This window comes from Kockiozyma suomiensis, assembly GCF_038497685.1.
Source record: "Kockiozyma suomiensis strain NRRL Y-17356 unplaced genomic scaffold V2V93scaffold_4, whole genome shotgun sequence".
Taxonomy (NCBI): domain Eukaryota; kingdom Fungi; phylum Ascomycota; class Lipomycetes; order Lipomycetales; family Lipomycetaceae; genus Kockiozyma; species Kockiozyma suomiensis.
In genome coordinates this window covers 915,590-928,936 of record NW_027117667.1, presented here as the reverse complement: position 1 = coordinate 928,936, position 13,347 = coordinate 915,590, and the positions used below count along the sequence as shown (strand labels likewise).

The following is a 13,347-nucleotide window of genomic DNA, read 5'->3' as shown; positions in this document are numbered from 1 at the left end:
TCGAAAACGAGAAGAGTGAATGACAGATAAGGAGTTGACGATATCTGGCATGCTCTGGTGCGAACTCCCAGCGCATCGCGGAATCTGGGTTGGGGTTGTCGATTGTAGTAAATCAGTGCTGCGTAATAATAAATGTAGACAGATTATATAGTTGTGTATTAGAAAGCGGCAGAAATGATTTGAGTTGTGCAATGGTAGAAAATAGTGAAAGAAAGGGGAGAGTTCTAATTAAGTCTCTTATAAGTCTGTTGTCAGCAACTCCGACTGCAATAGTCATTAGATAGTTAGTCAATAGAAGTAGTCTGACAGAAGAAGATGCTTCCGAGACCGCTTTATTACTACGAAAGAGTTCTGATTCTGTCAAAACATAAGAAAAGTAGGCTAACTGTAAATCGAATAGCCCTTAAAATAATGCGTTTAGACAATTACGACAGCAGCTAATTGAAATCTACGCATTGACGTTATTATGATTTACAGAAATGTACCATATTCACCATATTCTAGATTCTACTGGTATGCAGTAAATAGAGCTTTTAAAGTTGAGACATTTACAACGGGGTGGATTCCAGATAAGAAGAAAGAATATTCAGGGCGGTGGCACTGTCGGATTAGCGTGAGGCACTGTAAAATGAAGGGCTGATTTATTTATATTATTCTCTCATCTCTCATTTGAATACTGCTGAATTTAATAAGCATTTACGCTGAATAATCGTCAAAAAGATTAGAGAATTTATTAAAAATGATTATCTCACAATAGTAGTACTGCTCAGGGTCCCGGGGGCAATTAATCAACGGGAAAAAATATGTTCCGAGGCTAAACGCTTTCGGACTAGTGCACAATTCCGGCTCCGAAGGCGAGTAGTTTGGTCCTCGGCCCGCCGGTCCGCCACCTCTCTTTATTTGTATCTTTCCCTCGCCTCGCTTCTCCCAGTCTACTTCTTTCAATAGAACTTTTCGAGTGTGTTTGTTAAAGAAAATATAATGACAGTCGAAGACTATCCAGCAAATTACTGGTTGGCAGCGCCTTCCTCGGCTCCTTCCGGCTCAACATCGCCTCTTTCCTCGCCGACACCACTTGCACAATCACAATCGCAAATGCAAGCCCACAGGGACTCTACTTCTTGCGCTCTTGCCGCATTTGCACGACTGACCTTATCTCGAGGTCGTCGAATTTCAGCTGCCGAGACATCAGAGTTTGCAAGACTCTTAGCGGCAAATGATGGGCAACAGCAAAATAGCGAGGAATTGGCTCGTTTTGTGAAGAAGCTCTTTGCCGACAAATCTCAGCGAGGAAGACGATTACACAATTCTCCTGTGCGAAGCTCAATTCGAGGCCGTGCATCTATTTCTGGTGTAACTGCAATTTCCGCATCGCCTAGTCGCTTGATTTCCGATCGTAACGAATCGGATTGGCTACAACTTGCCGACGATAACGACGAGACAGCGAAATTACCACGCGGATTCAAAAGTGGCTGGGGATGGAATATGGGAGCTTCTCCTGAAGTTAGTCGGGGCCGCGCTGCATACAGAAGACGAAGTAGTTCAAGCGCTATTCAGAGACGACGAGCGGCTCGAGATTCGTCGCACTCTGCCGTTCGAAGACAAGTTAATCGTAATCCAGCTCGATGCTGCTGCGGGGATTCATCGTGCTCTGATAGGATATCCAGAGACGCAGTGCCTTGTTGTAGAGAACGCAGCATGAGTCCTCGCACGCGGCGCGTATAATTGTTCTCGCTGGTGACTATGAGATACTTTTTGTTTATGCTTGGTTGGTTCATATGGGTTGCATTGATTTAGATTTGTTATGGCTTTTAGTATTTTTATCACATGTATATATATATATATGTATATATATATACAAATAAACATTTTTACTTTCATATGTTGGAGAATTGCTATATTCAGAAAATATCTATACGGAAAACATCTTCCGCCACCAATCGGTTGGTAAATGCGTCAAGCCAGGACCTACATCATTCTTCTTCTTCGACTTAGTTTCCATCATTACAGGTTTTGTGCTGGACACTGTGGTAGGTGGAGGTACATCAGGATCTTCGGCTGGAGCAGGCTGTGGCTGACTCTTTTCTTGCGCAATGCTAAACTCATCGTTATTCCCGCCATCTCTCAGGCCACCCGATCCATGTTTGACTTTCTTATCGTCCGGTTTGATGACCTGGTCAACAATACCAAGATCCAGTGCTTCTTGAGAGTTGAGATAGTTGTCGTTCTCGACTAGTTTCTCAATTTCTTCGATCGTGTACGGCTTTGAAAGATGGTCCTGGTACAACTTATTCGCCTGTTCGCGCATCCTCAAAATCTGCCTTGCCTGAATAGCAAGATCCGACGCTTTCCCTTCCATACCTGTAGATGGCTGATGTACCATAATCCATGCGTGAGGCAACGCATATCGTTGACCACTTTCTCCCGAGACTAGAATCAAACTAGCCATTGAACCAGCCATGCCGACACAGATGGTCGAAACCGGAGGCTTGATGTATTGCATTGTATCGATAATGGAGAATCCGGCGTGCATTTCACCACCAGGTGAGTTTATGTACATGTGGATCGGCTTTGTCGGGTCGGACGCTTCCAGAAAGAGAAGTTGAGAGACAATAACGGAAGCCATGTTGGAGTCCACTGGTCCCGAAAGCATAATGATACGTTCTTTTAATAGACTGAATGATTCGTGAGTAATTTACAGCAAAGCAGTCGCTTGTAATCATTAATCTTACCGACTAAAAATGTCAAAGTACATTGTAGCACCATTTTTCTAGAAAAACTATTAGCTGACATCTTGAAGAAGAGCTTCTTAATACAATCCATACATCACGATCGGGAACTGTAGGAATAGTAATCGTGCGAGGTGATCCGAGACCTCTAAACAAGCATTTCCGTCTAAAATGTCTATCTTCGCTTTTAGATAGCGGCAATAGTGGAATGATCTGTGATTGTGAAGTTGGGATGGCGACGAATGTTCGTCGGGATGCAATATTTAAGATTGCAGATTTGCATGTGCGTCGGGGTATCGCTTGCAGCATTTCGTTATACTAAATGCTTTGATAGAAAATTATGAAATAAATTTTCGTCTCTTAGCTGAGTAGATAGAAGCAGGGAGGTAGTGTTCACAAAATGCTGATTATCAGAATAAATAGTGGTAAGAATCAGAGTTAAAACTGAGCCGCGGAAGCCAGGACAATAAAATTCGTCATTTTGAAAATGCCTCTCCGCATTATAAACAACCAACACCTACGAACAACCCCCATAATATTTGATATCTGATACAGCCCCACGTTGCCATTTATATAGGTGAAAAGAGTTGAATAATGTCGCTGCAGTTTGATCTACTACCCGAAAGCTCCATGACCAGCTCAGCAATCATCGCTGCAAAATCTGAAAACGATACCTTAGTAGACTCGCATCCTTCCAGCGACAGATCTTTCTTTACTGGCGACGATTATGCATTTACCAGTCAAATCCAGACACTTGATATCAAAGATAGCTCATATCCAGAAGAACAGAATGAGTCTATATCTCATGGTTCTCTACAAGGAAATAATACATTTGACACACTCAATAGTATCATTGATCCCGCATGGAAACCTTCGTTATGGTTTCGAATCAACTTGATATGCGATCGAACTTGGTGGCGGCTTTCGAGTGAGTATTCCCTCTTTGCAAATGCAAAAAAGGCAAAAAAAAAAAATTGATATATTTATCCTTGCTTACAATTTGGACATAGTTGCGCTAGTGAGTTTCAAGGATAGAATACAAACTCTGACTATATGATCACTGCTTCTTTGAGGAGATTTTTGTTTTCTCTGTCTGAATACTGAATACTGTTTAATGAATCCATGATACCATTTTTTATTCGAAAAAACCTGTTTCATTTTTTTCCAGTTTTCTCCTAATACAAAGAAACGTGAACCAATATGTAACAAAAATAAATAGGGTGCCCAGTAAAGCATTGTCAAACAGAATCACGAGATAAAGAAAGCACTGTCAATCTAGGAGTCAGAGGAAAAGAACCAGCGCACTTATTGCACCACATACTTTGATAGCAATACAGAATATACAAGTGAATCAAACAACCAAATACACAACCAGACGGTTTACAACTCGTCGTGTTCCTCAATCTTCTCCTCCTTTACAAACTTTGACTTCATAGCCGCAAGACCATCAATATGGTATTTTCCGTTATCACGGATAAAGTCGTTCAAGCTCTGGAGCGTACGGTCGCCCTCATATTCGATCGGGTTAGACTTGTCTCCGGCAGGGTACAGCTTGATAGTAGGAAATCCTCTAACCTCATCAGGAACGTCATTTTCGGGGGTATCGACTTTGGCAATAGTGACCTTGGTCTTTAGGTCTTCATCCGACCAAAAGATCTCGCCGAGCTCCTCGTAGATGGGAGCAAGACGCTTGCAGTGTGAACACCAGGTGGCATAAAACTCAATCAGGACATCCTTATCTTCATCGAGGACCAATTCGTCGTAAGTGTTCGCGGTGACAATAACGACAGGCCCTTCTTGGACTTCCGGAGCTTCCTGGGATTTAATCTTGGCAGAAAGGGATCCGGCGTGGAAAGCCTCGATGAAAGCCTCAAGGCCCTCGGCAGTAATCTCAGAGGCCTGGTCGTAGATGTACTTGAGGTTTGACTCAATGTCCTGGATCGCAAAAGCAGGCCATTGCTGCTCGAGGTTGACGTTGTTGGCATGCTGACCGTACTTGACCGCGTCAATGGTTGCGATGTTCATCTTGCCCTTGTACTTGCGCGCAAAGGGGAGTAGAATTTCAACAAACTTGCTCTTGTGTTCGTCGTTGTCGATAAAGATGTAGGCAAGTGGAAGACCAGACTGCATGTAACCAGAGAAAGTAGAAGGGCCGACCTCGCCAACAAGTGGAACAGACTCAAGCTTGACAAATTTAAGGAGCTCATCAGTGGTGAACGAAGAACCAGTGTAGATCGTCTTTGCATCGTCGTAGTTCTTGTACATCACAACTGCGGGAACAGTCACACCCTCTGCTTCGGCGAGGGCCGGGTCACTAGTAGCGCCGAAGAGGAAAGACTCGCGAAGCACATCAGCGACAGCAGTAAACGTCTTGTTTGCATCATTGTCAGCAAAGAATCCAACAACGACAACATCATCGGAAGTCTTAAAGTTCTCGAGTGAAGTCTTGTCGATGGTGGAAACGGCAGGCAAGCTCATCTTGTTCATGTACGATACAATCGCGTCGGCCTTGCGTGCGCCAAGGTAAGGAGATACGTTTTCTGCGCTACCACGGAAGACCTTAAGAGTGGGGAAACCCTGAATATCATGGTCACTGCAGAGATCGTTTTCTTCTGTGCAATCGATCTTTGCAAGAGCAATTTCGTTGTTCGATCCAGCGAGGATCGTTGCGGCCTGCTCGTATTCGGGGGCAAGAGCCTTGCAGTGTCCACTATGCAAGCCGTGTTAGAGTTTGATTCATAGAAAAATAAATAAATTCATTCTAGCAGTAGATGCACGACAAAGACGTACCACCACGGAGCAAAGAACTCTGCGAGAGTCAAGGGATGCTCCTGAATGAAGGAGTCAAAAGATGCTTTAGTAAGCGAGTGCACATCAGTGCCCAGAGCTACAGAAGTAGCAGCTAAAACTGTCGAGATCAGTGAAAATTTCATTATATAAACGCTCTGCCGAAGCCGTTTTTTTTCTAGAGAAGATAAAGAGAATAAGAGTGAAACGGACGATAAGAGAGAAAGAGAAGAAGAGGAAGGGGAAGAAGGGAAGCTTTCAAAGAATGGTGCGGCGCAGCCCTGCGCGAGATGCCACCTATACTAATTGAAAATGATGATGTAATCAATGGTTACCCTGACAAGGATTCCTCGTGAGGCTCAGACAGGAATTTGTGTCGGAAAATTATCCTGGATAGCTTAAAGTTATTCAAATGCTGTTCAGAATCCCACTATATCTCAATAGATGGTAGGTTCATAACACTACAATGATCACTTAGTATTGCATTCTTCTGATTTAACATCTGTGGAGCAATCTATCTCATATATTTGCAAAGGTTAGTATATTGTTTCTTGTCTACTTTCTATTGCTTCTATTTTTTGTTATGATTTTTTTTTTCTGTAACTGTTTGCACAACCTAATTTGGTGATGATCTATAAATGAAAATCACCAAATAAGCCTGTGGCGATTCTTTCCACGCCCTTGCTGCGAATTGGTGTGATGCTAGAATATATCTCGTAAGAGACGTGTGGCTTACATCTGCACGAATCGGACAAGTTTGAGACTGCCTCTTCTCAATTTCAAAAAGAGATAGTCATAGAAGCTCCGTGACATTTTGCCTTTTTTTTTTTCTTTCTCTTTTTCTTTTTATAACTCAATGTTTGTTTCGGGAAACCAGTAGTTTACTGCACTCATGCTAACTTGTTGCAGATGAAGTTTGTCGCACTCGTTTCTGGAGGGAAGGATTCGTGCTTTAACGTCATGCACTGCCAAAGGAATGGGCATACTCTTGCGGCACTAGCGAATTTGCATCCTCCTTTTGACTTTGAGTCGCACGAAATGGATAGTTTCATGTATCAGACCGTCGGACACTCGGTGCTTCCTCTCTATGAGGAGTGCTTTGGTGTGCCAATGTATCGAGCAGAGATCAAGGGCAAGAGCCTGGAGACCGGTCTAGATTATCGGGACACCGAAGATGACGAGACTGAGGACTTGTATGCCTTGCTGAAAGCTGTAATTACTGACCATCCTGATATTGAGGCGGTCAGTGTCGGCGCCATATTGTCGACGTATCAGCGCACTCGAGTGGAAAATGTATGTGCACGACTGGGCCTGACGGCTCTGGCATACTTGTGGTGGCGCGATCAAGCCGAGTTATTCAATGAAATGATTGACTCAGGAGTGAAAGCTATAATGATCAAAGTCGCTGGTGCGGGACTTACCGCCGAAAAGCATTTAGGCAAGAGTCTTGTTGAGGTTCAGCCGGATTTGCTTAAACTGAATAGAATGTTCGGCAGCCATATCTGCGGCGAAGGAGGCGAATACGAGACATTAGTTCTTGACTGCCCGTCGTTTACAAAGGCGAAGCTTGTGCTTGAAAAGACGGAGACGGTGAAGGAAGCGAATGGAGATGTTGCGTTTTTGAAGGTATGGGCGCATACGACTCCAAAGGCTGAAGAAGAATCTGATGACGAGCAGGTTGAAATAAAAGTTCCTGAGCTGCTTGAGCCAGATTTTGAGCTACTTTTTGAAAACGGGGCCTGCGATGGTGTAGACACTGGTGTAGACGCACAGACGAGTGAAGAGGTGGTGGTATCGCTACCGATACCTGCGGTCTGCATCCAAAAAAATAAGAACTCGGTGTCAATAAGCAACATCACCGCTCCATACGAAGAGTCAATTGACGCTGAGGTGAGTGCACTCTTCGCCAAATTGCATGGTCTAATGGAGGGGCATGCTGGCACCAAAGATCCATATCAGATCATATTTGTGACACTTGTGTTGCGCGATATGGCTCAATTCGTCTCTGCGAATGCAGCGTATAAGCGTTTCTTCTCGGTCAATCAGAGCCCGAATCCGCCCGCTCGCGCCTGTATCTCTGCTTTGCTGCCTAACGGCTGCCAAGCTATGCTCTCTGCTACGGTATCCACTATCGAGAATGCAGCCAGGGCCGGTCTGCATGTACAAGGCAGGAGCTATTGGGCGCCTGCCAACATTGGGCCGTATTCTCAGGCAATCTCTGTGAGAGATATGATTTATCTTGCCGGGCAGATCCCTCTTATTCCAGCCGCCATGCGCATATACAACGAAAATGGCGCCCGTGGTCAAGCAGCACTTGCGCTGCAGAATATACAGAGAGTGCGTGAAGCAGTGTGCGAGGGCTCTGAGTTTGCATACCTGATTGGCTACGGCGGAGACAAGGCGGCCATGAAGGCTGCTGTCGATGTCGGATCGCAAGCTATGAAGGGTTGCTTTGGCGTGCAGGTTGAAGGGCTGCCGGCCGGGGCGAGGGTAGAGTACGTTGCAGCAGGGTTTAATGTAAAGTACGCGGACGCTGAGGACGCTGCAGGCAGTTCAGGTACAGTGTCTACGAAGGTCATCATGTTTTGTGAAGACAGCACGGCCGCTGTTCGCAGTCGTCTTCAGAAGCTTGACAGCCGAATGGCTACCGTTTACGTTGCAGCCTCGACGATAGCCCGGCAGACACTCGACGACGAGTGCGGGTTCGAGGTAGTCTTTGTGCGGCGGATATGGGACGGCAACACCGAGCGTGGGTGCGGCGTGGTGGCATATGTCTAGGGTTTTAGGGCTAGTGCCGTGGGCGGCTCGCTGACGTAAAGCGGCACGTGCAAGCTCGCTGTTCGAGAACGTTTGGAGAATGTTTCGAAGATTGCGGTTTGAAATCGGGCCGAGCGCCAGCGTATAACGATGATGATGTCGATATGCAACAACCATTTGGGGAGAGCGAGGAGGTAGCCGGGCAGGGTTTGTAGGGTTTCTATACTATGCAGCTCTGCTTTTATGCATTTTTCCAATATCAATCGTATTCAGTAAGATATTCAGAGAGATTATTTTTCTCATATCAGCCACATTTCTCCAGCCTCGCGCCAGCCAAATCTGCGCTCATTGGCCGCCGCCGCAGGGACCCGCGCCGCGTGGCTGTGTCACACAACCTCTTCTACACCCTGTCTCGCACCCTTATTTTCTCTCTCTTTCTCTTCCTGCCACTCTCCCTCTCTCGTCACTTGTTTTTTTCTGCTTCCTCTCTTCTTCCTCCTCCTCCAATGGCCGAGCCACAGAAGAAAAAATCCATGTTTGGCAAAATACCGGTTTTGTCTCAGGCGTCAAACGTCGTCACAGGCACCGTCGGCGTCGCAACTAACGTCGTCGGCACCGGCGCCGGGATAGTTGGCAGCGTTCGTAATTCTTAAAGCGCCCTCGATTTCCTGGCTAATCTTTCTTTATATTATTTTTATTAGGTTGCTGGATCTGCACTCGATGCTGCCACCCTCGGTGCTATGCGCGTATGTATTTGTCCATTGTCCCATTGTTCTCCGTTTGTGATCATCTGCTAACCTCGTTTCCTGTTGGCAGAGCGAGAAGGACCCCACTCTCGATGATCCTCTCTGGGCCATGCACCGCGAGCCTGAACCTGCCGCGGAGCCTGAAGTAAAAGAAGTTAAGCAAAAGAAGGCGCGTACGCTCAAGGACGGCGTCGGCGCCTGGGTCGACGAGCTCGCCGAGGATTTCGACGACGAAGACTTGCGCGAACGAGTTACATTCCTCGAGATCTATCTCAAGGACAAGTTTTACGGCGACTGGTACCACAACTCCGCTGTCATTTTTGTCACATCTTTCTTTTCTTGGCTTGTTGCCCGTTTCGGTGGTGGTCTTATCTGGCTCGTCCTGATCTGCGCTTTTACTGCCACTTACTACCGCACTTCCATTATCCGCGTTCGCAACCGCGTTCGAGACGATATTGCGCGTGAAGCTGCACTGGTTAAACTTGAGACTGATGCTGAGACAATGGAATGGCTCAACTCTTTTCTTGTGAAGTTCTGGGCTATCTACCTTCCCTCGCTCAACGATATGGTTATCCAAATCGCCAATCAGACATTATCGGGAACCCCTACTCCTACTCCTATTGACGGTCTTACGTATGCATCTTGTCCTCGGTCGTAATTTCTTGTCGCATTCTAACGATTTTCTAGGCTCTCGCGTTTCACTCTTGGATCAAAGCCTCCTCGTATCGATCTCGTGCGCACTTATCCCAAGACTCAGGATGATGTCGTCGTCATGGACTGGGGATTCTCTTTTGTTCCTAACGATGTTGCTGATCTGACCTCGCGTCAGCTCAAAAACAAGATCAATCCACTTGTCGAGCTTCAGGTCCGTGTTGGTAAGGGTGTCATTTCCAAGAACCTTCCCGTTCTTGTTCAGGATATGGCATTCAAGGGCCTTATTCAGGTAAAGATTAAGCTCATAACTACTTTCCCGCACATTTCCACTGTCAATATTTCGTTCTTGCGTCCTCCGTACTTCGACTTTGCTCTCAAGCCCATCGGAGGTGAGACTCTTGGATTCGATATCAATTTTATCCCCGGCCTAGATGGTTTCATCAAGTCGATGGTGCACGAGAATCTCGGACCCATGCTTTACGACCCCAACACCCTCGCTATCAACGTTGAGCAGTTGCTGGCCGGAAATCCGGCTGATGCTGCAATCGGTGTTCTGGCTGTCACTCTATACAACGGGCGCAACCTCAGAGGTTCTGATGCTATTGGCAACACTGTTGATCCCTACGTCAAGCTTATTCTTGGAAGCCAAGGCGAATTGGCTCGTACTTCGATTAAGTCAGACACTAGCAACCCGCGCTGGAACGAGACCAAATTCATTCTCGTGCGCTCACTCGCTGATCCTTTACTTATGGAGGTGGTCGACTTTAATGATGTTCGCAAAGACAAGACTATCGGCGAAGTTACTTTTCCTCTCGAAAAACTGGACAGCGATCCAGAGGCTGAAAATCAGATTGGAAAAGTCATTCGCAACGGTAAGGAGCGTGGAGACTTGATTTTTGATGCCCGATTCTTCCCTATTTTGACTGGTAAAACTCTTGATGACGGTACGGTCGAGCCTCCTCCTCAGATTAGCACTGGTATTGTCAGATTCACCCTGCATCAGTGCAAGGACCTTGATAAGGCTGCTAGGAAAGGTTTTGCATCTGGCGGGCTAAATCCTTTCGCCAAGTACTACCTTGACGGCAAGTTGATTCACACCACCAGACTTCTTAAGCGCACTAATGATCCTGTATGGGATGAGGCAAAAGAAGAGCTCACCACCAATCGCATGTCGGCTGTTTTATCTGTCGTCATTCACGACGATAAGGATCTTAGTGGCTCATCTGAAATTGCAAGCTATAAGGTTAAACTCAATGATCTGATTAATGACACCGAGCAGGGTAAGGATTGGTTCAATCTGACTCCTGGTGGTAAGGTGCGTCTGTCCGCCCAGTGGAAGCCAGTTGCCGTCAAGGGTATCTCCGGATCCGGCGGTTACGTGACGCCAATCGGCGTTATGCGTTTCCACGTTAAGAATGCAGTTGACCTGCGAAATCTTGAGACTGTCGGCAAGGTTGACCCCTATGTTCGAGCCTTGGTTAATAACTACCAGAAGAATCGCACAGTTACCATTCACGGCGAGCTCAACCCCGAATGGGATGAGGTTATTTATGCGACAATCACTGCGCCTAATGAGAAAATCGTGCTCGAAGTTATGGATGCCGAGTCAAGCGGCAAGGACCGCTCCCTGGGAGCAGTTGAGCTGAAGGGAGAAAATTTCATCAAGAAAAATGAGAAGGGCGAGTATGTTGAGTATATTGATCCCGTTGAGCACTCGGCCCTCTTGACTATGGCTGGCCGCTCGCCCAAGGGCACTCTCTTCTACACTGCCTCGTTCTTCCCTATTCTTAACATCATGGATCCCGATGATATTGCTGAAGAGGAGCGAATCAAGAAGGAGGCGGAAGAAGCGGAGGCCAAGCTTACACCTGATGAGCGCAAGAAACGCGACGAGGAAGCTGCGAAGAAGGCTGCCGAAGAAGCCAAGAAAGCTGCAAAGACCGCTGATAGTGCCGTGCTCGTTAATGGAGACCAACCCAACGGAGAGGCTGCTGCTGCTGCTTCCGCTGCTGCAAGCGAAGCGAAGGATGCTACTCCCGAGAAGCTTCGTTTACAGCCCGAGGAAGTTATGAAATATGGTAAGTTTACTATTGTCTTACAAATAAAGGATTTGTTGCCTGTTTACTAATTGAAAATAGATTCTGGATTGCTTGTATTCAAGCTTCTTGAGGGTCAGTTCAGCAAGAGCGAGGTCTATGTTCAGCTTTTCTTCGACGACTTTTTGTACCCGTCTTATGTCAGCGGTCGCACGCATGGCAAGAAGGCCCGATTTGAAGAAGTCGGCGATAGCTTGATTCGTGAACTTGAGTGGTCTAAGATTCATATTCGTGTTACCACCAAAGAAAATGCGATGCGTGATGATACTGAGGGTGTCATAGCAGCGACGACTGGGGCCACTCTTGCGCACTTGAAGCAAGGATACGGAAAATCGGCGACGATCAAACTGCAGGGCAAGGAGCCTGAATATAGCAATGAGATCTCTTTGAATTTCAAGTACATTCCGTTGATTATGGCTTTGGATCCTATCGAGTCGCATTTGAATCAGGGATTCTTGAAGGTCACTCTAGTAGATGCAACTAACTTACCGGCGGCTGACCGTCGTGGCAAGTCTGATCCTTACTGCGTGTTTGAGGTCAATGGTCAGAAGGTATTCAAGTCTCGGGTAGAAAAGAAGACCTTGAATCCGTCGTATAACGAGTCGTTTGAGTGTTCTATCCCAAGCCGATCAAAAGGCTTATTCGAGGTTCATGTATTCGATTGGGATATGGGCCCTCAAGACGATGATTTCTTAGGAAAGGGCGCTATTGATGTTAAGGCACTCGAGCCTTTGCAGACCTCTGAGCAAATCATTGATCTTGACGGCAAGTCGGGCCAAGTGCGTGTGCTGGTGCAGTTCAAACCGGAATACGTTATGCGTGCGACAGTTGGCACCGCGGCTCTCAGCGGCACCCTTGCAGTTCCTGGAAAGGTTTTCAACGCGCCTATCAAGGGCGTTGGCGCCGCCGCTGGCGGTCTCGCTAAAGGAGCTTCATTCCTCAAACATGGCTTTAAATCGTCAAAGGACAGGAACGGCACGCTTGACGATGCTGCTAGCATGCGAAGCGGTATGACTGGCAGCAAGAAGAGTATCAAATCGAAATGATGAAACTATATAGTGTCATGTGCTATTTTTTGCTATTTTTTGGTATGTCAGATGATTTGAAGATAATGAAAATTTTGTATTATTTTTTTTTTCTTTTTGATTTTAAGATTTTGGCATTTCTGTTTGCTGTTTGTTACTTGTGTGGGCGCTTTTTACAGCACATATGTATGAAGTCACTTTTTGGAATGAACGTGTACATTTTGTAATTTTAAATAAAATATTTTTCATGAAAAAGCCTCCATGCGTTCTATGGATGTACGTCAATCATATCGTCTGGTCGATGGTTTACATCTAGGTGTTGATTATATTGAAGAGACAAGGTGGTTCTTGCCGAGAGAAAGGAGGTCGGATGAGAAAAGATGATATATCAAATTTATCGCCCATATGAAAAACCTATACAATGACAAGACAAGACACGAGATGTCTGTGGGAAGTAGGATATTACGATGCGGTGGGTGAGGCCGTCGTAGTCTTCATTCCGAAGCAGAGTCACTAATCATGGTATAATACAAAATGCTGGATATGGATGCGA

General features: G+C 46.1%; 6 protein-coding genes across 6 annotated transcripts; 4 read left to right on the top strand and 2 right to left on the bottom strand.

Moving 5' to 3' along the window:
- Positions 1-880: 880 nt before the first annotated feature.
- Positions 881-1,829, top strand: V2V93DRAFT_367030 (uncharacterized protein). Its single transcript, XM_066909464.1, has one exon. The coding sequence runs from the start codon at positions 982-984 to the stop codon at positions 1,723-1,725; it is 744 nt and encodes a 247-aa protein (XP_066767187.1). The 5' UTR covers positions 881-981; the 3' UTR covers positions 1,726-1,829.
- Positions 1,830-1,868: 39 nt separating this feature from the next.
- V2V93DRAFT_367029 (Clp protease-domain-containing protein) lies at positions 1,869-3,326 on the bottom strand. The gene is made up of 3 exons (XM_066909463.1): positions 2,826-3,326; positions 2,733-2,770; positions 1,869-2,675 (listed from the first exon to the last, which is right to left on the bottom strand). Exons 1-3 carry the CDS (start codon positions 3,036-3,038, stop codon positions 1,913-1,915), a joined length of 1,014 nt encoding a protein of 337 aa, XP_066767186.1. The 5' UTR covers positions 3,039-3,326; the 3' UTR covers positions 1,869-1,912.
- A 461-nt stretch (positions 3,327-3,787) lies between these two features.
- On the bottom strand, positions 3,788-5,771 carry V2V93DRAFT_367026 (thioredoxin-like domain-containing protein). Its single transcript, XM_066909462.1, has 2 exons — positions 5,520-5,771; positions 3,788-5,439 (listed from the first exon to the last, which is right to left on the bottom strand). Exons 1-2 carry the CDS (start codon positions 5,660-5,662, stop codon positions 4,110-4,112), a joined length of 1,473 nt encoding a protein of 490 aa, XP_066767185.1. The 5' UTR covers positions 5,663-5,771; the 3' UTR covers positions 3,788-4,109.
- A 654-nt stretch (positions 5,772-6,425) lies between these two features.
- Positions 6,426-8,294, top strand: V2V93DRAFT_322066 (uncharacterized protein; the record flags this gene model as incomplete). Its single annotated transcript, XM_066907383.1, has 1 exon — positions 6,426-8,294. The coding sequence occupies one exon, from the start codon at positions 6,426-6,428 to the stop codon at positions 8,292-8,294; it is 1,869 nt and encodes a 622-aa protein (XP_066767184.1).
- A 103-nt stretch (positions 8,295-8,397) lies between these two features.
- On the top strand, positions 8,398-9,297 carry V2V93DRAFT_184217 (uncharacterized protein). The gene is made up of 2 exons (XM_066906961.1): positions 8,398-9,019; positions 9,166-9,297. The coding sequence occupies exon 1, from the start codon at positions 8,501-8,503 to the stop codon at positions 8,924-8,926; it is 426 nt and encodes a 141-aa protein (XP_066767183.1). The 5' UTR covers positions 8,398-8,500; the 3' UTR covers positions 8,927-9,019; positions 9,166-9,297.
- V2V93DRAFT_322404 (C2 domain-containing protein) lies at positions 9,129-12,815 on the top strand (the record flags this gene model as incomplete). The annotated part of the gene is made up of 3 exons (XM_066907403.1): positions 9,129-9,652; positions 9,707-11,751; positions 11,812-12,815. 3 exons carry the CDS (start codon positions 9,129-9,131, stop codon positions 12,813-12,815), a joined length of 3,573 nt encoding a protein of 1,190 aa, XP_066767182.1.
- Between the last annotated feature and the right edge of the window lie 532 nt (positions 12,816-13,347).